This window comes from Astatotilapia calliptera, chromosome 14 (genome assembly GCF_900246225.1).
Source record: "Astatotilapia calliptera chromosome 14, fAstCal1.2, whole genome shotgun sequence".
Taxonomy (NCBI): Eukaryota; Metazoa; Chordata; class Actinopteri; order Cichliformes; family Cichlidae; genus Astatotilapia; species Astatotilapia calliptera.
In genome coordinates this window covers 11,281,771-11,308,945 of record NC_039315.1, presented here as the reverse complement: position 1 = coordinate 11,308,945, position 27,175 = coordinate 11,281,771, and the positions used below count along the sequence as shown (strand labels likewise).

Below are 27,175 nucleotides of genomic sequence, written 5' to 3'. Positions count from 1 at the left end.
GGCATTGAGACATAACCAAACAACAGTGAGACAGAAACCAGTTTGCTGTGGCGTGACTAACAGCCAGACCTCAAAGCCGCTCTAATCTGATGGGATTTAACAAAAGAGAAGAGGAAAGGCTCAATCCCTGACTACACACATGCCTTGTGTAGTCTCAAGAGCACACACAGCCCAAAGACTTTCAAGTCCTGGTCCAGATTCAAACCCACAGAGAACCTCAGTCACACAAGTATGCGCACACGCCGCTGTGGTGCTTGTTTACAGAGCCAACACTGTCGCTGTGACATGCAGCTACAGACCTGCAGCCGCAGGCCATCCCATCTCTACCAGAGGAGGATCATCCACGGGTCATGTTTATGAACTGGGAGGAGTGGATGGATGCCAGCATCTTCCATCACTTTCCTCTTCTTTATCTTCGTTGTATCAGTCAGCTGCACACTCTTAAACCGTTTTCGCAGTTCAGCCTGTGATTTGTGGGTATGGTGATGAAATCTTATTGCAATGATAGTGATCAAAGCTTCTGCCCCATCCAGTGAGAAGAAACTGTGATGTAATCAGTCTGACCACCGGGAGATTAATGACCGATAAACGAATGAGGCGGGGCAACGTGACAACAACTAGTCGCTATCGTAAGGTAGTCAGAGAATTTACATGATTAATAAGGTCTTGTGTGGGAAGTTGACAGAAGAGATTGATACTAGAAGTCAGTGATCTTGAGAACATATAAACAAGCACAATCGACGTGTAGCAGAGGAAATTAGCATTGTGCTGTTGCCCAGGTGTTTTCATTCTACCTGATTACCTCCTGTGTCTACTCAAAGCTTCAATATGAACCTGTTCTTTGCCAAGTTATAGTGTCTCCTTGTTGTCCACCCTACTGTGCGCTCTCTTTGGATTAATATTGCTTGGATTACCTGTATTGCCTTAATTAATGTTTATTTTCTACTTAAGAATTTAGTCTTTTCACCAAATAGTTCTTATAGTGGATCATCTAATTGTTGAAGCTCTTTCTCTAATATTCTAATGTGTTTACCTTGTGATAAAGAGCAGCTTAAGACAAATGTTGTTTGTGCAATATAAATAAAACATGAATTCAATTCAAATTAATTGAGACTGCGCCCTCAGTGATGCCAGTTTCCATCCCAGTTTCAGCTCTAGGAGGACATCCAATGATGAAACATTTTACATCTGGCTTACAAATCAAGGGTTAGTGCTTATGGTAGATCGAGCCCAGCCCTGCACTGAATGATCCAAAGACCTTAGTGTATTTTAAAATGATTTTTCTCCTTCCTCTTCCATCTCAGCATTCCCAATAAACCCCGAATCAATGCTCCTGTGTGGAGATGTATCAGAATCGGCAGCTGCATTTATGGCATTTATCTTATCTCGCATTTGTCTTGGAGTTAAACCTTAAAGTGTAATAGGGATTGAGATATTTTTAATTAACAATGCCATTTTTTGCGTAACAATTGCGTGTGGAGTTTTGATGAAGAGAATTATCCATTATCCTTAAAATTAGCTTGAAAGAAATTTACATTATTCAGTTTAGCCCAAGTTCCTGACACTCGCTAAGAGTTATGGCACAAACACATCTGCATGTCAGTAACAGGTCACAGTCATGGAGCCACTTATTGGCAACAAGACATCAGCCTCAAGTGACAAATGTAGCCCCAACTGTAGCTACATGGCGTATAATTGGATTTCTAGAGGAAGTGATATATACCTGATCTACGCCTGATGGCATCCACGTCTCGAATAAAAAAGTGTTGGGGACTGTTTATCACTGCTGACTGACCTGCCTCTTCATAAAAAAGAGCTCCTATAGCCAAAAACCTCTGTGTCACTTTACATCTATTAAGTATTTCTAAAAAATATACTATTTTGCTACATCAGGAAAAAGAAAAAGTGTCAGACCCACAAAATATGTTTCCAGTGGAAATTCACCAAAAACACCCAAAGAGTCATGCTTTCAGTCTTTTTGCTAATCTGGGCTCGTCTAATGTCTCCTGGATTTATAATTAACAGACAAAGAAGAACACTGTAGTTATTTTGGCAGTAAAGTGAATACTAATATTCCCTGAATTATACTTTAAAGTTAAAAACTGAAATTGAAATTGTGGTTAAAGGAATCACGAAGCCGACGATTCAATCACACGATTAAATAATAGCAGGATTTGGCAACAGGTGTCATCTTTAGTGTACGAGGAGAGGAGCAGTTGCTGAGTTCAGGTCGAGGGTAAGGTCCAGATCAGCCTGTGGAACGCCACATCGCTGCTGGTTTCCTGAACCTCACGCACACATCGTGTAGCCCTTGACCTTTCTATTTTCTTAGCCTCTTTCCAAATGTTCCGGTCTGTGCACCGACCTGTGGGCTGGGAAGCGAGAGTTCATGATAGATCGCTGAAGACACCAAGAGCAGCAAAGCACACCTTGAGCCATCATCAGTATCCTCTGCATGTCCCCACATGAGAGAGAACAGGATGATCTCAGTTGAATTACAAAAAGTAGAACTATACGTGCTAATTGGCACATTTCTTTTTGTCTTCAAGTTGGTTTTTAGTGAGGATTTCAGGGACGAGTCTAGGGTAAAGGTTTTAAGGGGCCCCCGCTCATAATGTCATTCGTACAGCGCAGGTTAGTAAAGCTTTTGGCAGTTGTGCTTTCCTGTAATGAAAACTGATTAAACTTATGTTATCTGTGCACCAGTTTAATATCTTTACTGGCCTATCCTCAGTTTCCAACTGCTCAGCCTGACCCAAAATAGAAAATCTATACAACCAAACTGCACACCTGGTCTCAGGAGATTTGCATGAATGTTGATCTTTGTAATGACGATAACTCAAACTCCATCTCATTTTGTAATGGTCAGTCAGAGTGAACACAGGCTCATTTCATCGGCAGATGTGGTAAACCTCAAGGGTAATAATATTATATGATATGTTATTATAATATGTATTATTTGTTACTCTAATGTAATTTTAAAAAATAGCCTTGTAATAATATCCCTAACAAGTATGATGGATGCCAATTCTCTTAATCTAACATGCATGGAGTGTAGGGATTGCACTGATCTGATGTTTGGATGGAATATGAGGCGAATCCTGAATCACAAAGCCTGCAGTGAGCTGATGATTGGGGCTGATCTATTCCGTACATACTTAGTTGTTGTGTTTTTGTCACTGCAGGTCAGCAGCAGTGCATCGGTTGCTAGCAGGAGAGCTAACACATCAAGGACCCTACAACAAAAAGCCACAACAGTTTGGGGTTATTCCACACTTGCTACACAAGTGAACATTTGTAGAGGTTTTTCTTCTTAACCCCAAGCTTTTCTTGTGAATGACCAAAACTGAAAAGCTGATGTTTTTTCTGCCTGATGTCCCTGATGAGGAACTTCCCTGTCTGTAAATGATGAGCTCAGTAAAGATTTCCACACTGAACTGAAATGACAAAAGGAAAAATAATGAGGTAAATAACCAAAATAGACTTTCTAACGACCAGTCACCTCAGCGCAAAAAGGTTGGAAAATGGATGTATTTATTTATCATGCTCTGTTTTACAAATTAAGAAAGCAATGTTTAACGTAAGCCTGATGTTGCCTTACGCATAAAAGAACCAATTCCTATATGCCTGTGTAGGTTCTTGAGGACATGGTAATAATCACTGTTTAAAATGGTGACAACTGGACTTCTTTAGGTTTGTGACAACTTTTTCCTCACATCAGGTTCAGGTTTAAAACAACTGGTTTAGAGCAACAATTTGAAAAGATGAAACTTTGTGGAAAGAACGAAGGAAAAAAAAAAACCTTTCCAATTTCATTGCTCCTGGTTTAAGGTTAGTGGCGTCTAGACGAAGTCCCGAGAGTCACTGACCCATTATTAATCATGTGGGTTGTCACGTGAGTCAAGGTGTGGAAAAAAGTGTGGGTCATTACCGTAGTGGCCAAGGAGTAAAGCCTTATAACACATTTCTCCACGCCACCAACATGTGAGCTAATTGAGGTCACCAAGACTGTATTTTAGGTGGCTGATAGTTGGTGCTGTGAGCCACCACCTCTGTTCAAGGTTGGTTATTAACAGTGGACATAGATGGCCTTGATTATTTCTCTCTCAAACTTTCTGTCTTCTTGTGAAATGTGAACACTGGCATCCTCTAAAGTGTATCTTCCATGAAATGCAAGTGTACAACTGAGTGGCTCTCCTATGTTGTGTTAGGAATTTGTGGAGTGTTTCTCTTGTGTAAAAAATGGTGCATACTTACTAAAATGCCCAGAAAACACTATATTGCTTAGCTAATGTCTGGGTATTTTTTTCCTTGGGATAACACAGTGTTTGTCCAAGAGTAATATTGAGTCTGGATGACACTGTGATGTTATTCTTGAAGAAAATCCTTCTGCCGTCTTTTAACCGCTTGACACAATTAGTCCCAGTCTCTCCTTCACATTACTTTAACACAGGTAATTCTGGTAATTAAAGTCAATGTCTGGGTATCAAATCAGAAATCTGAAATTGATAAAGCTGGATCAGTGCATCACTGACTTTAGATTCTTAAAATCCTTAGAAATATAAAATACAAGCTGGAAAATGTAATTTTCTGCTTCAGACGTGTCATCTGTTTTATTGGAATAGAAACTGGAAAATGTACAAAGTTTGAAAATAATAAAGGGAAACAAAGGTTAACAAAATTATGCCGTAATCTACATAATGGCATAATCAAAACTGACTCTGTAGAATATGTTGTATGATCTTGTAGAGCAGAAATGTGTTTTATATCTGGGGTCATTTGGGCTTTAGGTTTGTAATATTTTGGTATACAGAGGAGTTGATGGTCGATTCAATGGCTGCAACGTGCCCAGGTCCTGCAAAACAGCACGTCTAAGCCACGGCGCCATGTTGTTTTTAAAGAGAAGCGGCTTTCTCTCGGCAACCCTTTCAAACAAGCCATACTTGTTCAGTTAAAAAACAAAACAAAAAGCATTTAACATGATAACTGAGACCTGTAGAGTCTGAGATGTAGGTCTTGTTTTGTTTTCTTTCTCTGAGCATTGCACAGTCTGACCTTGGGGTGAATTTACTGGAAGGTACACTCCTGGGAACATTGTGCCATTGTATTAACACAAACCTGAATGCTCCAGACTAGCAAACTGCCCAAACCTTTTCTTTTATAGAGGCGCTCAAGATCAGGTGCACGTGATTATCAGCACCTGGCTGCTACTGACCCTCTTAATTCCTATGGAAGCAATAAAGGTGTAGATATTTTTAGTCAGTAAGGATGTCACCCTCTGCAACACAATGCCCAACTGCTGTGTGCATAATGTGTGTGTGTGTGTGTGTATAATTGCTGTCACCAATTTGTTACAATACGAGAAACGTTTTAAAGTCTTTTCTAAATTCATTCCTATGCGAGTCTTTCCTCCTGGGCCCCTGACCGGTGGACTGTCAAGGGTCCAGGATGATCCAGACCCGTTGTTGCTCAACCTGTGTGTGAAACCGTGACGGGCAGTGTGCGTTCCTCACCACGCTTCAGTGCACATGCTGCTTTCACAACAGCCTCGATGGTCTGTGTACTGGATAAACTGTTTCTGCTTCTTGTTATTATTTGTTGTTAATGGCTGACAGATTTAAAATGGACACAAGTGAAAGTCCAAAATGAAATGCATGTCAAAGTTTGGATTGGTATGAGCGCCTGTTAATGTTACTGTGAGACATTGTGGTACGATCTGTTATTTCTGGGAAAGAAATTAGTGGAAAAAAATTGTAATGTCTCTATCCTCCATCATTTAGTAACACATACGGTATCTTTTGCAGAGGATACATGTATTATGGGTGATTCTTTTCTCTTATTTACATTTAACCCAACAAATCTACAGTTTCAAACCAATGTGTAATTCAAGCAAACCCTCCGTTCCCCTGCGACTGTGTGAAAATGTTTTGGTGTAACACGACAATTTGTTTTGTTATTAACAAAATCAATCCGTTTTTTCAGCGATGAACTTGTCAGCAGAGATGACGGAGGTGCAGACAGCCTGCAATTTATCTGTTTCCTCTGGGTTATTACACAACAGAGCGAAGGGCAGCTAAGGTGTGCATCTAAGGGAAACTTTATACAATGATAGCAGCTGCAGATAAGGAGAGAATCTGTGCAATGACACCGGAACCTGTGGCAATCTTTTATGTGAGAGAAACAACTGTGAGGCCTAATTAGAACAAAACGTTCCATTAATGAAACCTAACTACAGTAAAACAATTAAAATTCCTATAGAGGCCTTCTCTGTGTCTCTCAGACCCAGCATTGAATTTTAATGACCTTTTTGAACTTTATGATATTTTTATTGCCTCCTGTAATGCAACTAGGACATTTTTTTTGTTATAGTCACACAGTGTTCTCCTGCAACCTACATTAGGATCATCACAGTAGTTTTCTTCATGGTTAAAGTCTCACTGAATTATAACGACTATAATGCTAATAAGGGCAATCCTGCATATTACTAATGATCAACCACATTGATACTACACTAAAGGATTATGTTTGACCAATAATTGGCCAAGTAGATTGTTGTAAACCATCATAGTCACAGTGGAAGTCAGCAGCTTGTTTTTTATTTATCTCTTATCTTCATCAAAAGAGAAAGAGACGCAGTTTGAATGTGTTTTTAATGAAAGATATAAGAAGGACTAGTGGAGTTCCCACCCTTTAGGTCCTGGCGTCCACATATGTGGACATCACATTTTGAGTTATTTAGATTAAAATACTCAATTTTGCTCTACATGGGCTTGATATCCACTTACAAGGACATTATACTGCTACTGTTCTATCAAAATTTTAAACCAATATCCTCATATGTGGCTCTTATTTTTCTTAAAAACAAAATAAGGTAAAAGAAAAATCTGGTCATTCTTTGTTTTTACATTCATCGGGCCCCAATATGCCCAAATATCAAAGAGAAATTAAAAATGCATGCTGTGGAAGAGTTCGGGTCTTAGGAGGTTAAACGAAAAATACAAAACGTAATTCTTAGGCTCTAACTCTTAAAGGGTACATCTGAAACAATTAGATCATTAATTAATTAACAGAAATCTACTCAACACGTTTGGCACCAGATCGGTGATTCTGGTGTCTCAAATAGGAATAACTTCTATTTCATTTATAAATAATTTATTAATATTATATTTCTAAACTGCAGAGTGCCTCTTTTCAAAGATTTACCTGCATTTTTTTTAATCGTTTACAGGTTAGGGTTCACAGCTGGGGCATATTAGACCTCTACAGTAATGCTGTGGGACTACATGGCACCATATCAGCTTTAAACTTTTCATTTGTTGTCTTTATTTAAGCGTCGTCCTGTGATCAAAGAATCTCTCATCCAAGAAATGATATGAGTAAGTCTTTGGGTTTAATAGCCTCTCGAAAAGTCTTAATGTTAAAGATATTTTTTAAAGTCACAGATCATTTGCTCTGAATTAACAGCTACGGATAAATATTAATTCACCTTTGAAGAAGTGAAAATTTGAGACCCAGAAATCATCAACAGTGAAATGTTGCGAACTCATCTCCCCGCTTAATAAAGTATCCTATATTTGAGAATTGATTCTCCTTCTTGTCATATCTCGTTATTTTTGACGTGTATATTCTTCACGCCACTTTTATTAAAGTTTATATTTGATTTCAGAGTTTGCTCTCCCTCATCATCATCATCTGGCTGCACCTGCCTCTGTGAGCGCGTTTGAGCTTCACGCAGGTAAACGCACCTTTATTAGCTATTTGTTGAATATTTGGAAGCAAAGGTGAAAAGGCGATCCCCCCACAAAAATCCACTCTGCTCTTATCGATAATGACTGAGGGTTTGTTTAACTCCTGAGTGAATTGAAGGTTTATGAGTAAAATAAAACTGAGGCAATTTAGGGGTTAGGGATAGTTTGTAAAGTGGTGATGTGCGCAGATAAGACAAGTGCATTCTTTTTAAAGGGAGTCTTGTAACAAATTATATTTGCGTACCTTCACTACTTTATATCTTTATATCTTAAATTACAATCATTTGTTATCTTCACGTAAAAAATATAGAGTGTGACTTCTGCATGCTTTGCTCTAGCTCGTCCTCGCGCTGTACCTGGCTGAGTGAGTGCGTCAGAGCTGCATGGTGACCCCCATGGGACGAGCACAGGTGAATATAACTTTATTAGCTATTGTTTTATTGCTTTAAGGTGAAGAGGTAAAGTCAATTGTGATCCCCAAAACGTCATTCTGCGCTTATCGGTATTGACTCAGGGTTTGTCTTACTCCTGAGTGAATTTAAGATTTATAAGTAAAATAAAACGGAGACAATTTAAGGTACATGGATAGTTTTGGAAGGGTTGATGTGCGCAGAAAAGACAAGAGCATGATTTTTAAAAGGAGGCAAATATATTTGCATACTGTCGCTACATTATATCTTAAACTTCATATAAATGTAAAATAAGTTATTGTAGCAACTCTGAAGCTGGAGACACATTTCAGCTATCCATATGACCTCATATGTGGCAATAATTTCCAAAAAATGTAAAAACAGATGGCTTATTAGAGGCTTTAACAATAAACAACATCTAATTTACAACAAAAAACACAAAAACAAACAAACAAAAAATAAACCCCACACACGGAGAAAAAAATTCCAACACACAAATAAAGTTAAATAGCCAAAAAAGTACTTGTACTGTACTAGCTGAACTCTGTCCCTAACTGTCTCGGTGCTTTTATGGAATAAAACTACTGATCCAGCGCAGCTGAATATGCGCAGCCCTTCTTAGTCTTTATGGCATATACAACAGGGTCCGAAGTCCACGAAAGTTTTGCTGATAAGGGGGGCCAATAAAAGCAGCCGTGCAGCAGTGTAAACACGTCTGCCTCGGCGCAAAGCGGCCCTTATTCTGTGGATTTACATAAAAGCTCCCATCAGCCGGCCCACTCATTACCATGTTTTATATTCCCCCGCTCTCAGAAAGCATCATGGCAAAGTAGCTCCATCCCTCCCCTTCAACAGGGAAGTGAAGCAGCTTCTCGGAGCAGGTGTCAGCAGCCGAAAGCCAGAGAGGGAGAAAGGAACTTTATTTTGACTTTCCTTTTGGTCTTTTCCCCACGATCCTCCCTTTCAACCCTCGGCTCCAGCGCGCACACAGTAGGCCTATGTGGTGTTTTTAATGTTCTTTAAAATGGTGTCGAAACTGACATCCTTGCAGCAGGAGCTCCTTAACGCCCTGCTGGACTCAGGAGTTACCAAAGATGTTCTGATCCAGGCCTTAGACGACCTGGACCCCAGCCCGCCGAACTTTGGAGTAAAACTGGAGAACTTGCCCATGTCGCCTCAGAGCGGCAAGATGAACGGAGGGGACGCAGATACGAAGCCCGTTTTCCTCACGCTCACCAACGGCCACAGCAAGGGCAAGCTTTCCGGCGACGAGGGCTCCGAGGACGGGGACGACTACGACACCCCGCCGATACTAAAGGAACTCCAATCGCTCAACACGGAGGAGGCCGCGGAGCAGAGGGCGGAGGTGGAGCGCATGTTGGCGTAAGTTCTCCTGACAAATTTCTATCTTCTAAAAAGTTTATATTATTTTTTTGAAATTTTATTTTTTTTTATGGCAGACGAGAAGACAAGAAAGTGAAATTTGCGCATATGCTCGCTTACTTTTATCCGTCTGAGCTCGCCCAATGTGCTCTTAATTTAGAAGTTTACGCCTTTTTCAAATCAGGTTTTTAACATGTTAAAAAATATACAATAATAATAGGCAGTAATATCCCTAAAACACTTTTCAGGCTTTGTTTACAATTTTAAAATAACCCGCCACGATTAGGTTTTCACTTTCTGGTTACTAATTATCCACACGGATTATTATTTCTTTACCTTTGCAAAATATCAGCTGAACTTACTTCTATTTATTATTAACTATAGCTACTCCACCTCTCGACGATAAAAACGCCGGGCGCACGGACTCCACAAAAAGAAAGTAACGATACAACTTCTATTATTATTATTATTATTATTATTATTATTATTATTATTATTATTATTATTATTATTATTAAATCAATTTGACTGTGACAATTTTTTTGTTTTTCCGGTTCTTCCTCTGTCTGTAAACCCCTCTCACGGAAAAATAATATCCCATCACGAAGCCATTTCTTTCTAATTATCTCCGTTCAAACCACTCATCGTCGTTGAACTAATATTTGAGGCTCTATCATCCACTAACAGCACCGGAAGAATATCAAAACGAACCCACGTGTAGTTAAGTTATTATTAATTTTATTCTATAAATCATCAACTGAAAGATACACAGTGGCGTGTGATTAGAGTGAATGGAGATCTGGTTATTCATTGTCAAAAGTTATAAACTAACATCTCCCACTTAACCCACAGACTTAGATGTAGGCCTCCACATTCTCCAAAACAAACAGACGTGCGCAGATTTGCAATAATTACCGATGTCCGAGTGTCTGGGCCTGTTAGTGTCTGATTGCACGGTAAGGCTCAATTTCCACTCGTCTCTTTTTTAAATAGACACCGCTGCAACAAAAATTAACCAGAATATAAAGGTACAGTTTTACCACTTAAACTTAAAATTTGAAGTAAAATTTATATATGATATAAATTCCATACAACTTAATGTAGTTTTTTTTTTTTTAAATCACTTAACGGAGTTTTCCTTTAGGTTAAATTTTAATTTTAGAGCCTAATATATGACTGTAACCTAAGGTTTGATTATCATCTTAAGAAATTCTGCATTTTTACATTTTTAAAGAATATCCTGCTGTTTGTGCTATACTAAATTATGTCTTGTTTTATTTTTTATTTTATACTTTGAGTAGATCAGATATTTAAAGTTAAGACAGCCTATGTAAAGTTTGTTTTATGGTTTTAATTTCGATTTTTACTCTTTCTATATTAAATCGAAGAGTTTAGGTAACAATGCTGCTTAAATCTACTCTGAGCTGAACTAACCTTTGGAAATATTTACAGCTCACTGAGCAGGCTGGAATAATAAATGGGTTGTCTGTGTTGGAGACTCTTTATTTTTACAAACCCCTTAAACTCCAGGCTTTGAAAACAGGGAAACAACAAAAGGGAACAAGTTCATGACTAGTTGTTTCACTTTTATATTTACTTTAAATATGAACTTTTAAAACCATTTCCACATCTGAAATGATACAATCTCACATGAACTAGTGATTTAATAGCATGACTATTCCAGAACTCTTTATTTGAGCCTCAAAGTTTGAGTAAATGGTGGATTTTCTTTTCATAACTTTCCCCTGAACGCTGCACGTACTTGAGTGCTGCAATGAACCATGTTTTCTGCCCCTGTTGTTCTAACTGAACGCAGAGAGGATCCATGGCGTGCTGCCCGCATGATCAAAGGTTACATGCAGCAGCACAACATCCCCCAACGCGAGGTGGTGGACATCACAGGGCTGAACCAGTCTCACCTTTCCCAGCACCTCAACAAAGGAACGCCCATGAAAACACAGAAGCGAGCGGCCCTTTACACCTGGTATGTCAGGAAACAGCGGGAAATTCTACGACGTAAGTTAATATTTGAGTTTCTCACAGCTTGGCCACAGCCTGAAATGTTTAGCTGGCAGCAGCACGCTGCTTTATTTGGGTTTGAAACCTGTAGGGATATCATGTTTCCTCACCCTGAAGAATGGCATGTACATGCAACTATTTTTCATTATGCATCAAAAGTGAAAATGCATCTAATTTATACATTCAAAGTGCCAAACTTTGTATAAGAAAGCATTTTGATATCAGCGTTATTGAACAAGCCTCTTCTTATTTTCAGAGTTCAACCAGGCAGCTCATGGTCCTGGCAGCAGTATGGCTGACAAAGGAAATCCAGATCAGGGTTATTATTTTGCAGAGTTCAATCCATCCGGTCAGAGCATGGGTCAGCCCGGCGAAGAGGTGGGCATCGAACCCTCCTGTAAGAAAATGAGGCGCAACCGCTTCAAATGGGGGCCTGCGTCCCAGCAAATCCTGTACCAGGCCTACGAGCGGCAGAAGAACCCCAGCAAGGAGGAGCGGGAGGCTTTGGTGGAGGAGTGTAACAGGTAGACACACATGAGGTCACTTTTAGCACAAAAATGCTGCCCGTGCAGTGTGCTACCACCACATTCTCACCTGGTGTTGTTCCCCGCAGAGCTGAGTGTCTTCAGAGAGGTGTCTCCCCCTCCAAAGCTCAAGGCCTCGGCTCTAATCTGGTCACGGAAGTGCGAGTCTACAACTGGTTCGCCAACCGGCGTAAAGAGGAAGCCTTCAGGCAGAAGTTGGCCATGGATGCAATCACTGCTCCGAGCCACGGCATCAACCCTCTGCTCTCTCATGGCTCACCGCATCATCCCCAGGCCAGCGCTTCACCTCCAAGTAAGATGTCAAGTGGTGATGCTTTGCAAGCGGTTCGGCAGATTACACATGCTAACATCAGCCTATGGGAGACTTGATGACGGTGGCGCAAAAGGTGCATGATTTCATTTTCTTTGGTGTAAAACTATTTTGAGGAAAGCACAGAGGCTCACAGTTGATGTGATCAGAGAGCCAGAGAAAGACATGACAAGTGATCAATGAGCGTGAGTGAGTGAGCTGAGCGAGTGGCATTGTTATTCTGATCTTTGAAAACACTGAGAACAATCCACATTGTACCTGCAATCTCCACTCCAAAGTCAGCATGGAGAGGCATGATACAAAGGGCAGCAACCCCGTGACAGGCCAGGGTCAGGCCAGGGTCATAGAAGGGGGAACAGACATCACCTCGATGTACCACCTTCATTTCCACATTTCCTCCTTCCATCGAGTTTTCTAAGGACTCACGGAGTTGCCAAAACAAGGAGAAGACTGTGGACTGTTGCTCTGACCATTTCACCTTGCCTTTATGTTTGCATCCAAACTAATTAGTATTGACTGAGTTTACCTTGCGTATACTACATAAAACAAAGCAGCTAGGGCTCACAGAGCATTATCCCCATGCCATCACTCACCCTCCATAAACCTCTGTGTTCAGAGACTCACTCAGATCCCATTGTTAGCCTCTTGTGTTCGAACACGAGTCCAGCTTTGAAGGGGAGACTAATGGTTTGCTTTGTCTTGCTCTTTTACCTTTCCATAAACTGGTCCCACTTGTGGATTGTCTATTTGCTTAAGGTTTTTTGTCTCCTTGTTTTTGTTGAGAACACCTGAGCAGGCCTGGATATCAGGATGCAAAGAAAGGAAGGTTTGGTGCATGGTGGAGAGCACTTTGTTTCACCAAAATCTCTCTGCTGGCTGCTTACAAGGTGTCCTGCTGGCATCATGCTGACAGCATCAGCTGTTTTTCAGTGTCATCCCCTGAACTGACAATAATATCCCAGTGGGGCACCTCATTGCGTTGCTAGGGCACGGCCTGTATTATGCATGCTTAATGGACAATTAAAATCCTTTGCTGCTACATCTCCCAGGCCTTTGATAAGGGGCTCCTCTGATTCTACTCTCTATACTCTGCTCCAGCAGGAGGTCCCATTGTCTGTGGTGTATTAGAAGACTGCAGTCACTGTAACCTAGGTTCATTTATCTTGGCTGGGCCTGGAGGAGGACTGAATTTAAAGCCCCCCCTCCTCACCTTCATGGACATTAGTATAGTTGCTGAGGCTGGTCGCAGACTTGGAGCAGCAGGAGCTGTCCACTGTGGTATTGGCTCTTTTCTGGCCAGACAGGACTGATGACCCCTTCTTCGCCTATAGAGAAAGCTGGTAACCCCCCTCCTTAAACTGCCGCCACACCTTCAGTCTTACAAGGGAGGTCACTTCTGGGTCATTTCAAAGGAACTCCTCTTAGTCAGGGAGTTTTTATTGATTTTGCTTTGGTTCGTTGATCAGTTGGTCACAACTGGATAGACAGTCAAACAGTGTGACGTGCATTTTTGGTGGTGACCTTTTTAGGAAATGAAACTGATCTTTCAAGCAGATTGCTTACAGTATTTTATAGCAGCCGTCTGTGTCGTCCCATGTAATAAGTGCCTAATATTCATCCACTCATGTTTACTGAGCTTATCAAAAGCATCTTATTTAGCCGTTATTCTTTAAAGTAGGAGCTCCTCAAACAAATTTATTAACAAATTCATTAAAATGGTATGGTTATCAATCAGCATTTTCTTGGCCAAAGAAAAAATAAAAATGAATGAAAATCATTCAAAAATCATAATTTTTGTATTGAAGTTCTGCGTTTTACAATTTTTTTTTTTTTAAAGCTGAATCTAAAAAAGCCTGATGTCTTCTGTATACCCTTTTACAGTGAGGCTAACCTAACAGTGAGCTACTGTTAGTTTCATCAACAAAACTGGGAGTTTTCAGCATGAAAGTTACTTTTACTCTTTATGCAAAAAGTCATTTTTTTATCAGCAGGAGCAGTCAGTATCTGCATGGCTCCACCAAGGCTAAAAATTCCCTCCACAAACCGAGTTCCTGGATCCAGAAGGATGTCTGGATTGTATTAGATTTTAATATATTCTAAAAATTGTGGTTTTAAATTATTCTGTTTTACTTTGATAGGAATATGTAAAAGCAATCTTACATGAATTCAGATTTCCATGGACAAAAGCGAATCACGTGCATGTTAGTCCAAGCTGCTAAAACATTCGTGTCATTTATTGAGTTATTCTGCTAACAAGCAGACAAACAAATCGGACCAATCACGTAACCTGGTTTGTGAAGATAATGCTTGTCTTTTTGTTAAGCAGGATTCTGAATAGACAACTTTTGCTTGTGATGGAGTGTTTTAGATTGATGGTAATTTGACAGCTGAAGCTAAATTGCGCTGTGTAAGCTGAACTGTGTTGTTCTGCACGTTACCAAACTAGCAAACTCAGAAGTTCCAGATCAGATACAGTAGCATGTGTGGGTTGTGTTGCTTTCTGTAACCTCAGGCTAGCTTAAAACAGGGACACACACACAGAAGGAATGGCCTAGCTCTGCACTTTCCAGTGCTCCCAGAGTGCTACAAAGAGGAGACTGGCTACGTCCTGCAGAGACCCAGGAGGTCTGTCATATTCAGCGGCACTACAATGAGCACTGCCTGGGGTTGGGGAGGCAGGCTTTGATATTACATGGGTCACACAGGGAGCTAGAGGCTTTTAAACCTGCTGAAGGTCCATGCTACCACTCCCATCCTGAAGTTCTCGCCCTCCCCCTGCTCTCAAAAAGCAAGTTGCAGTTTTTTTTCTTGACTGGGCCGTCAAAAAGACTAGAAACCCTAGTTTCTAACTTTAGTTTGTGGAAGTCTGAGCTTCCCTGCAGCTTAAATTACTACAGAAGCCAAAGAAACAAAACTCTCCTGAATAGCATCCTTTAAGAGGTGGCCCAGCTCCGAGATAACTGACTTTTTATGAGTCCTCCTCTATTGTGTGGCAATGGGGGTCATGAGTCCAATGGAGTGCTTTATTGTTCTGTGGCAGTGTTTACAAGGCACGGCGGGGTGTTGTGGGGTTGATAGTATGTTGCAGGACACAATATGATGTCTGTTGGCCGTACAAAATGGAGGACAGGTACTTTAGAGGATGAAATATGACAGCAGCTTTGAAGTAGCTGCATTTTAACTATCCATATTCAAAGCAATAGCTCCGCATTATCAGATGTGCTTGCATGAAATATGTTTGCTTTACTGGCGATAGTTAAATGAAAAGATTGCTATTACTTGCATATCTCTTAAATGAGAGGCTTAACAAGAGTTCGTATTTTAAAAGAAAGACTTGGAGCAGGAGTGAAAAACTTTAAAATCAGCATCTAGAAGATCTGGAAGCTCACCCAGTAACAGGTTATCGGATTTCCTAAACCTGTACAAAGACAGATTTCGGCAAATGTAGAGAAATGGTGTCTCAAGATTGTTATGGTTAAAGCTGTAGATGCATTGATAAAGATGGAGCTGTAAACTACAGCGATTTCATGATTAGTGGTTTTGGCAAAATCTCATTAGAAGCAAACTAAACTATACGATTTGCACAGCAACACCTAGAAATCGATGTCCCTCTCATTGCTCACCTATTGTGTCAAAGCCTCTCCCTCTTTTTATCTCGAAATGTGTGCATATCAATACTTCCGACTTCTGCAGGGTGTTCCGGCTGTCACACCTGGGTCAGGGACGTGGGACTTGGGGAAGATGATGTTGATCTTAGTGCAAACAGAGTCTGTCTCTGCACTGTTACTGAGGGAGGGAAGCACTGTGTGACAGTGCGAGGTTGAAACCACAGGATAAGAATGTGTTTGGCATTGCTTGTAATTGTGTAATGTTTACTCTGTTGATATCAGAGGGAGGCCTGCATCAGCAAACATACATTTGATTGTCAGTTGGGAGGTGGAGCATTCCTATGGGCCTCCAGTGAGCGACAGAAAGTAGTCTAGACGGGGGATTAAGTGATGTCATTAAATTTATTCTCATCGATTCACTGTGAATCTCTTTAAACTGTTTGAAATATAACAAAAACTTGAAAGTTTGGAATGTGGACTGTAACTAGGCTCCCAGTTTTATAAGACACTTTTTATTCTCATTTTCAGTTCCATTTTTATTTACTCTATGGCAGTTTCTTAGTATGATTACCAATTGAAAAAATGTCATTATCTATCATTCTGAGTTTGCATGCTGGGCGTTGGACCAGAGCCTCTCATACAAGCTGTTTTAGTCTCATCTCCTTTAGGCCAGCCTCCAACTTTCTTGTGATTGGCTGCCACTTGCAAACAGAAGGATAGGTCTCCAGTAGGGGGATTTGAGAAGACCGGCTTAACTAAGTAACGGATTATCAGAGACTGAAACAGACACCCAATAGAAATGGCTAAATTATTGAAATGAAAATGTGAAAAAACAAAACAAACAGCAAATCAACACAATGGCTAGCAATTAAAAATGTTAGCTAGTGGTATAAATAAGCAAATAAATATTTAACTAAAACGTCTTAATAAAAAGCTTGTATAGTTAACTAAAAATATAAATAAAAAATTGGATATCTTGATTGAATGTGCAGATTTTTCATTAGATAATAGTTTGGGTAAATAAACAAAAAGGTTTTAGCTGATAGAATAGATAAACAAAAATGGTAACTAGTGATTACTAATCGTTAACTGACAGCAGAGATGAATACATAGAAATATTGGGTAAAACTGACGATAAGGAAATTTTAATGTTTAGCTAATATATATAAAAGGGGGCTATAAAGGATTAACAGTACAGATAACAGTTTAAATTGCTAGCTGAAATTATGCTGAAGGTAAACAAATAAAAATAATTAGGTAATAGTATTGATAAATAAAGCCCCAGTATTGAGTACCCAAGTTAAATAGGTAGCACAAACACAAAACCTGAAAGACATAGCTGACAAATCTTAATTTCACCTGTTTAGTATTGACAAGCTAATGTTTCCACCATTTGGCCTTCAATTCATGCTAGTGCTACCTATCACACTAGAGTTATATGATTTAGATTTAGCATCGTGCATAAATGTGCTGAATCTGTGCTGCTCGTATTTAGTGAGTGAAACAAATAAACAATTAGCTGAAATCATGTAACAGCAAGTTTAGCTAGCAAAAACACAAATAAAATGTGGATGCTTTTGGTTGAAAGTACAGATAACAGCTGAAACTATTAGCTAATAGCACAGATAAACAAATTGAAATACAAATTGAAATATCTCGTTACAAATATATATCTGTTTAAAGTACAGCTAAAAGTTAAAATTATTAAAATTGCTAAAAGTAGATAAAATAGTTGGATAATAATATAGATAAAACTCCAGTTTTGAGTACCTAAAGGCACCTAAATAGCACTAATAGTACAAAACTTTAGATAAATAGCTGACAAATCTTTATTTCAGCAATTTATTTTTGCTATGCCATTAAAAATGCTAATGTTTTGGCTCTGCAACCATCATTACAGTTTTGTGCTAGTGTTACTTATTATGGAGTTATATGATTTTGATTTAGCATCATTTACTGAGAAGGCACATCCTCTTCAGAGACTGAAACAAATAAGATTCTTAGCTGGAAATACACAATGAAAATTTTTTAAATATCTGGGTAAAAATGTAAAAAAAAAAACCCAAAAAACACCCCCAGGTATTTTTGTACAAAGTACGAAAAAGTACAGATAACAATTGAAATTATTGGACAATAGTATAGATAAACACATAAAAATGTTAGTTAGAAATACATTGCTAATATATTGCTAGCTACAAATATGAATAAAAATGGGATTAGTTAACAGTATGGCTAACAGTTGGAAGCTAAATACACTGGAATAAAAGCTGATGATATTTAATATATTAGCTAAAACATCGAAAACCCCATTTAATATGTTCCTAAGCATAATGTACAACTATTAAGTGAAACAGTAGCCTAAAGTAGTGGAGGAAATGTGAAAGTAAAGTTAACATTAGAGTCTAAATGATATACTTTTTAGACAATTCATTAAGTACAGCTACCATTACTCTTAATGACAGTTATTAAAATACCTTGGACCAAATATATTGCTCTATAAGGTGAAAAATAAAAAAGCACTAGGGACAACCTTTGTTCAAACTGAATATCTTTTCGTAACCCTGACGTAATACAAACATCATTGGTAATGTTTGTATGCTGGTCACAGAGTCTGATGGGAGTCCTGCTTATGTGAGTGCATGTACACAGTGAATGGCCTTGGCTAAGCTGCTCAGATAGCAGCAGTGGACGGGTCACTGTCTTTGTTTGCTCAGTCCTCCCCTATCCGAGTCAAAGAGCAGGTGAGTGCGGTGGGTTGGAGTGACAGTGTCACTGCTCAGCACTGACGAGCCAATGCTCTTCACTGCCCTATATACCTGCAATAGTTGCAGCACACAGCGACCGTGAGGCAAGACAAGTTAAGTTAACCTGCTCTCTCTCTGGTTCTCTCTCTCTCTCAGTGAGATACGTGCAAGTTCCCAGTGAGGTCACCTCCTCCTCGGCCATCAGTCACCACAGTAGCAACGCAATGGTGACCAGCCAGTCAGTGCTCCAGCAGGTGTCTCCGGGAGGACTGGACCACAGCCACAGTCTGCTGTCACCCGACGCCAAGATGGTGAGTGAACACACCTGGGCCCTGGTGGCCTCAGATTAGATAAGAACCTGCCTGCGTTTAGCATAAACGTACAAAGTAGGTTCCTGAACCTCCTCTCCCATGGACGTGCTGGCAAGAGCCAACAATTAGCACATTGTGCTGCTGTGTTTGGAAGGTGGAGCCACGGTGGCTGTACTAGCAGGCAGCCATCACCAAAGTGCACCAGGCATGTTCATCTCTCAGCCAATAAACCTGACAAAGAAACATTCTGTTCCTATTGATTAAATGCCTCACAAAGAGGAGCCAAAGGTGGAGTGTTGCTTGTTCTGCCAGAGAAATGACGCCAACATTTGATCATGCCCGATACTTTTTTTTTCTGCATCTACTTCTCCCCTTTTCCCTAGTTCAATATTTGATCAGTGATCAGGAAACCTGTGCATACTATCATAGCGTCTGTACAAGTACTTTTAAAAAATGTGCAATGTGCTAATGTCAAAATACAGCATTATTCAAATCATCAGGGATTACAGTATCCGTCCGTTTGAACTGTTTATTTTGTTTGGAAACTGGGGAAAAATTAGTCATACAGCACAGTTTACCTCTGCCCTGCATTATGTGAAATGAGGGCAGGCATTGTAGTGTGCGGCAGGTCAGAGCTGTCAGTTGTTTTACGCAGATGTGAGTCAGGCCAAGTTCTCCTCTGTGGGCAGGAGGCTGTAGTCAAATAAACGCAGCCCCACTGAGGGGGAGGATCCAGATAAAGATTACTGTAAATGTTGGGTGAAGCATTTGTTTGAAGCCACATGCGCGGAGAATGCGCAACGCCAACTCACACAGCCTTCTCGGCGACATTTTATTATGATTTTATTTTCCTTGGAATTTTTTTCTTTATCAGTATGTTCTTGTGTGTGATGGGAATTACGCAACTGTGGTGTCGTACAAAAGAATCCGAACTGAGTCAACATTTATGTCTGTTGTTTGTCTAACTGCCAACATCTCTTTCACTTTGAACATGAATTTATGTGAATTTACATAGCCAGTACTCTGATAACTCTGAGTGTAGTGCTCAGCTAAAAACAAATAGTACTGCTATAAAACTGTACTGTAATTTTATTTCCATGATCTCTTTACAGATTTCAGGTTCAGGTGGAGGACTTCCTCCGGTCAGCACACTCACAAACATCCACAGTTCCCATCACAGCCATCAGCAGACACAGAACCTCATCATGCCTCTGTCTGGAGTCATGGCCATAGCACAAAGTATGTCTAGCATACATCAATACAAATTTTCGCTTGTTCTAAAGGCACGTGGTGACTGACATCTTACTTGGGTGTCACCAGGTTTAAACACATCGCAGTCTCAAACGGTGCCAGTGATCAACAGCGTGGCGGGAAGTCTTGCAGCGCTCCAGCCGGTGCCGTTTTCCCAGCAGCTCCACAGCCCTCATCAGCAGAGCCTGATGCAGCAGAGTCCGAGCCACATGAGCCAGCAGCCGTTCATGGCCTCCGTCACACACTCACACAGTCAGTAACACATTTTGATTGTTTTTGTCAGTCCAGTAGGCACTAGTATGCATTTTTAACAAGTTTTTGGAGGTTTCTAACATTAGCTTTTAGGCCTTGTGTTAAAACAAAGCACAACTTGTAACCAGACAGTTTTAATGTGTTTATTTAGACATAAAAAAAAACTTTGATGTGATTTGAAGCTTTAATGGGGAGGAGCTCAGAGTAATCCAGCCTAAAACAACACCACAATCAGCCACCATGCTTCCATCTGGTCTGATTTCTCTCTCAAAGTCAGTTTTTGTGGTTTAAAGCAAAGAGTTCCCACCCTGACTCTTAATAACTAAAGCACAAATAAAAGTGGAAGAAGATAGTTTGTAAATGTTGCTGAATATAATATTACACACCAGGTATGCAGCTTCCTCTCTGCAGCTGTAGATCAGCTCTTAACCTTAATAAATATTTACTTGTCCCTGTTATGGAAGTGTAATAATCTATTATGTCTCCCTTTTTCAGTGTATCCGCACAAACAAGAACCCCCGCAATATTCCCACCCGTCACGTTTCTCCTCAGCCATGGTGGTCACAGACGCCAACAGCCCCCTCAGCTCCATATCCTCGAGCAAGACGGTGAGACTTTAACCCCGTGCCACAAACAGCTACAGTTAGACGCACCTTCTGACCGCTTCCCCTACCCGCCGATGATGATTTCAGTTCGAGTAATTACGGGGACATTTGCATGAGAATCACCGTTCAATTTGCATTTTATATTGTAATTCTTTGCAACTGTCGTGTTTCCCTGCTGATGCACAAAAAAAAGAAAAATCCTTCTCACCTTACTCTGACTGAGAGAAACGGCACCATCAAAGCTCGCTGCAACAGCAGGAACTAGATCACAGCAGGGAGAAGTGTGTGTGTGTGTTATGACGGTGTGCTGACTTGTTTGATTCCTGTCACATTAGGACGCTCCTGTAAACAAGATGGTGCAACTTGGGGGTCTCTCCTGGGTAAATACAATTTTATTAGTTCAGTCACGCAGTTTACATGAGTGAAATTATCAAACTCAAACACACATCAAATCACTTAGGACAGTTGTGGCTGTGCACGTTGATCCCTTTGCTTTCTGTTTACGGCTGATGTTCAAACACTTTCATTAGGAGAGACGGATGTATGGATAGGACACTCCTCAGAATTCCTATTTCCTCTTAAACAGCTGTCTAATCAATCACATGTTCCCTCAGCCTGAACGCCTCTTGATTAATGCTCCCTATTTTCACTTTCCTCTGCCCGACGAGACTTACCTCTGCGATCAGGAAATGAGACCTGTTAATCAAAGTTCTCAACCCCTGTGTGCTGCAGCTTTCCTCCATGCTACAGTGAGGCTGGAGATGAGATGGGCTGGGTGAGGGGGCGGCGGCTTTTTTTTTTCTCCTTTTTTTTTTTTCTAATTACATCTCTTCCTCTTTCCTACTTCTCCCTGCTCTCGGTGATCGCTCTAGCCTGAAATGTTGTCCACGGTGCTTTCACACACTCAATTTCCCACGCTGAGACAGAGTGATTGTACCGTGAGCTGCTACTGCCAGACTGATGGCTGCAGGGGAGGATAGCTGAGAACGCTGTGTATCCTGTGAGCAGCAAATAGCAAAAACTCCTCTAACCTAAGTGTTACTGCCTCCTTAAAACTGACTAAAAATAGATGTTGTCACCTGTAGTGGTAGGTCCTTTGTTTAAGTAAAAGCACTAAAACCACTAATGTAAAAATGGTTTTAAACTTTTTTTATTACCTAATATGTTCAACCTATATGGAGATCCCTTTTGTTGGTGAAGCCGTCTGTAATATTTTCGTTTTTGTGAGTTGAACACAACATATTAGCCAAGAAAAAAAAGATATTTATTCTTTATTAATGATATCATGGATCTGTGTGCTCAGATTATCGTTATTGTTTGATAAGGATTTATCTATTTATCGTCTGAATTAATAAATTAATCGTGTAGCTAAATGCAGTTTTATTAGACCGCATCAAATGGACAAAATATTTAATTTTAAATAAGAATTTTATGAATAATTACATCTTGAAATCTCAGCTTTTTTCTCTACCAGATTATAGCAGGTTATTTTTGTAAAAATGAGGCTTTAGCTGTATTTTGTCATAATATTTTAAACGCATTTTGGGGTAAAATGTTAGCCATAAAGGAAGGGAAGTACAAAGTATCATAAAATTCCAGACAAAGTGCACATATACTCGGTTATTTTATACCACTTCTTTTTTATTTAGTGACCTGTTAGCCCCAAAGCTTTCCGAGGTATTTTCTTATCAGGACTTTATTTGGATAGGTTTGCCTCCTTGTCGTGACACCAGCATGCTCGGGCTTTATAACACTTGCTGTTTACTAACCTTTCATTATACCTGAGTCTGCTTCAAACTCGCCTCTGCTCAGAGAGCCGCCGTCTAATGACTCAGGTCTTGGCTGCGTGTCAGCTTTATCAGGTGACGCTGTTTGCTGGCTGGGGGGTCACACCGGGGTCAGCTGCCTCCACCCCTAGAGAGGCAGGTGAAAAATAAATTCCACAAACAGTCTAAACGAAGAGAGCGTTTCAATGGAAACGGCTTTTCAGAGTTAGGAGAAGAGGGATGAGGAATGTATTTGGTCAGGTGTGGCGCATCAAGGTGGAGGGCTGCAGGAAGTGTTCACTGAAGTAAAAGTAGAAATGTGACACTGCACAAGTAAAAGTCTTGCATTTGCAGTCTTAACTGATAAAAGAAATTTGTTCAGTTAATTCATCTGTATTTTGAAGATCCAGTAAAGGCTAAGCTAACTGGGCAAAGTTGTCTTAATTAATTACTGATGTCAGCGTATGTGAGAAACCATTCTGCCTGAAAAATTTGCTGGCAGCTGCTGCTAACCTTTGAACGTTGCAGTGAATTCAGTATTTTTAGCCCTTCAGCAAGTAGTTTTTGAAACAGACACAAGATTAAAAGTGAACTAAAACCATCCCAGATGATGATGATAACGTGACAGTTGCTCTTTCTCTCTCATTCACATGAATGAAATAGTTGATAGCCTTTATTTACCTCAGCTGCTAAAGGTAACTGGCCTTGTCCTCTGTTTGATCAACCGGTCACGAGTACCGCTGATCCTCTACCCTCTTGCCGTAGAATGCTCTTGTAATAACACGTCTGCTTTAAATTAACAGCCATCAGCTCTCGTTTTGTTTTGTTTTTTAAGAATTAACCCCTCATTTCTTGAAAAGGCTTTTATTTTGAAACATGTGAAGTGAAGTTTGTGAAGAAATACGAATACTGACCGTCTGACAGCTGGTCACTTATTCGGGTGTTATTCTACATAGCAGAGAATAAGTGAAGGAGAAACCATCGCACAGGAGAGAGAGAAGATCAGCAGCTCATGGTACTGGTCAGATTGGAGCCGAGGCTGGAGATAGAGTTGACTTTATGAAGCGCTTCTGCTCTTTAACAAATAGGTTTGTAAGGAATGAAGCCCTGGCTGATTGAATCCATGTTTTTGATAAACTGCCTGGCTTTGAATGCTTTTTTGTCTCACAATTAGCTTCATACATTTTGTAGCACATGAAAAACACCATATCTATTCCATTCCATTCAATTGTATTTATATAGCGCCAAATGACAACAACAGTCGCCTCAAGGCGCTTTATATTGTAAAGTAACAAGGTTAACAACTGAAAATCTACACCTGACGGTGCCAGTGTGCTAAAGACGTCTTTCCACTGACCCCAAATGGCTAAAATATCACCTATGGCAGCTTTGTCATTGACTGGTTCTGTTACTTTGGTGGATCATTATAATTTGGTATTAATTAGTGATCGCTTCATTATACTGAGGTATAATATAAAATAAATGCACATTTCTTCTATATATTTGAAACATCAGGTACATGAAATGTTCCCTTTATGCCGTCTAATTCAACCAATATGACGATCGCGCTTCGTTCATTTTTTTAAGCTTATCCATAAACAGCCATTCACCCCATTAACATATAGAAAAGGGTCAGAATGACAGGAATTCACTGTAGTCCATCATCACCGTTGTGTGTCTGTATATGTAAATTACTGGACAGATTGTATTTATTGTTTTATGAAACACAGCCTTGCTTCGTCTGACATTTCTCTCATCCTCCACCTCCACAGTGTCCTCTTCAAGCTTGGTGAGAGCGTCCACCTGACTTCCTCGGTGCCCGGCAACCAGAGCGCATTTTTCCACCCTCTCATCGCGGTGACCATGACAACTCCTAATAACCCGCAACAGCGTGCCGGATGATGAGTCAGTCAACAGACGCAGAGGAGTGACGACGGCGGGCACGGCGGTGGAAATGAGAAAAGGGGACAGTGGAAAAAAAAAAACCAAAACCCCCCCAACTCACCTGCACCTGAAAGGGAGGAGTCTGGATTTCCCTCTGTGGCACACAAATGATCAACAGGGATGTATGATTTTAACCGAATCTTTTGAAAACAGTGTTCAGTTTTCCATCCTCCCGTCTCTCTCTCTCTCTCTCTTTTTTTTTGTTTTTAACAATTTGCAGTCATCCTCTGTTGTGACATTACCAAGGAACAAAAATCGGGCACCAAAAACTGCTCACGAACCAGACTGAAGGCTCTGCGATGACTTTAACTGTGATCTAAGGTGGAAATACAAAGTCACGCTGGCACTAAGGGACAGAGACACTGATCTGCTTGTGTGCAGGCCGAGGTAGGACTGGGCTGAAAGCCTTGCGCGTGAGCAGACTACGTGACAATCACAATAACTTTTATTGATCTTGCGTTTGACATTCTAAAAGTCTTCCATGTTATTCTTTCACACTCGGTTTACTGTACTAGCAGTAGTGCAAAGGATGAATGCCTGTTTGTCATTCCCAGTTGTTCAGTGTGTATACTGTGATTGAAAAAGACTTTGACAATCTTGAAAGGACTATGCAATGCGTCTGTAGGTGTATGCAATGCTTTGTATAACTGGATTCTGCACAAAACTCCACACACTTGTACACTGTCAGTGAAAACAGCTGCCTGTAAATAAAAGAAAAGCACATTGGGTGTAAGAGTGACAAAATATGCCAAAGTATAGGAGCTTCGATTGCAGCTGCGTGTCTCATAAGCTACTCTGCCACATTTGTAATCTTGGCCTTGCCTCAGTCGTCGAGGGAAGGACTGAGTCACTGACTCTAAATGTGTCCCTTCCCCTTCAGGAAACCTCTGACTGTTGTTTGCACATAGATTCAGGTGAATTTCAGGAATGGGACCCGCCCTCTCTTTATCTCTCCCACGTCCTTCTTCAATCCGAAATAGTACAAATATTGTTAATAACTCCTCATCATAAAATATATATCACAGGATCTCCCCCCCCCCCCCCCCCCCCCCCCCCCTTGAGTAGAATGATAATAATGTCAAGTATTCAGAAACAAAACAAACATAAAAGTCAGACAATGTTGTGACAGGAACGGCTCTAATCATTGCAGGATTCCAGAAAGGCTGAGAAATGTCGGGGAGAGGAGCAGCTGCTGTGGGTACAGACGCCCACGCTAACAGTATTAAGGTTTGTTCAGAGAGATACCAAAGTGGGGTTCATGCAAATTTGATATCCCTCCCTCCAGCATCCTTCTTTCTCCCCTCCTCCTTCCCCTCTCTCATAGGTGGATACCTCTGAATCACCTCTTACTCAGTCATACCATTAATTTTGTGTGCCAAAATTCCAAAATCTTGCTTTTGCTCTCTGTCTGAACACACCGTCGCAGGCTCATTAGCTGGACAATAGTGAACCAAATTTAGCACCAACCATGAGTTTTCTTCTTGCTTTAAGAACCTGTGAGACAAAAAAGGCATTTATGCAAACACAACTGGCATGTAAGACGTGGCAGATCCAGTCTCCTGTTCAATATTAGGTCATAATATTGTTATTATTATGTCATTGGTTTGTGACTGTTATAGGCATATTTACTGCCGTCTGATCAGAAGGCACTCGTACTTGTTTGACAGGACATGATTTTCTTTTCCTCCTAATGTATTATTTTTGTATAAAATCGAAATCAATCTTAAATCATTATTTATACTTTGTGAGAAAATATTGGTATTTCAAGTAAAATGTGTTCCTTTTTTCAAACTGACCATGTGTTTGTCGTCATTTTGATTCACAGAGCTCAACAATGGTACATCTATCATTTATAATCATCCATCCACCCACACTGTAACCACCCTGCCCGTTACTGTGTTAAAACTGAGCTGTAAAAGAAATGCAGCGGAGTAAAAACGGCGTTTAAAGTAATATGAAATTTGAAATGGGTTTCTGCCCATTGAGATGAAAAAGTGTTTTAGTGTAAGTACTATCAGTTTATGATGCCAACAAAGATGTAGTCGTGTTGCAGCGTCATAAATCAGCCGCTTTGAAGTTCACAGATCTAAAGTGCACGTTACGCTTCCAGCAATAAGGTCGCTGAACCCTGTTGATAGCACAAATCATTTCAGACTTTACATCTTACTGACACTGAGCACACTCTAAAAAATGTAGTAGCATTACAGTTTTTGCTGAGACATCATATCATGGTTATTTAGGTCAGGATAGTATGATATATAAGTCAGTGCACTGCTTGA

At 40.3% G+C, this 27,175-nt stretch overlaps 1 protein-coding gene across 3 annotated transcripts; it reads left to right on the top strand.

Moving 5' to 3' along the window:
• Positions 1-8,930: 8,930 nt before the first annotated feature.
• Positions 8,931-26,691, top strand: hnf1ba (HNF1 homeobox Ba). 3 transcript variants are annotated; one of them, XM_026192523.1, is made up of 10 exons: positions 8,931-9,541; positions 11,358-11,557; positions 11,817-12,084; positions 12,174-12,397; positions 18,924-19,078; positions 20,191-20,317; positions 20,399-20,581; positions 21,077-21,189; positions 21,522-21,566; positions 24,725-26,691. In XM_026192523.1, exons 1-10 carry the CDS (start codon positions 9,171-9,173, stop codon positions 24,743-24,745), a joined length of 1,707 nt encoding a protein of 568 aa, XP_026048308.1. In that variant the 5' UTR covers positions 8,931-9,170; the 3' UTR covers positions 24,746-26,691. The 3 variants fall into 3 exon arrangements, with proteins under 3 accessions (XP_026048308.1, XP_026048309.1, XP_026048307.1); XM_026192524.1 differs by lacking the exon at positions 21,522-21,566; XM_026192522.1 differs by having other exon boundaries at positions 21,522-26,691.
• Positions 26,692-27,175: the final 484 nt, after the last annotated feature.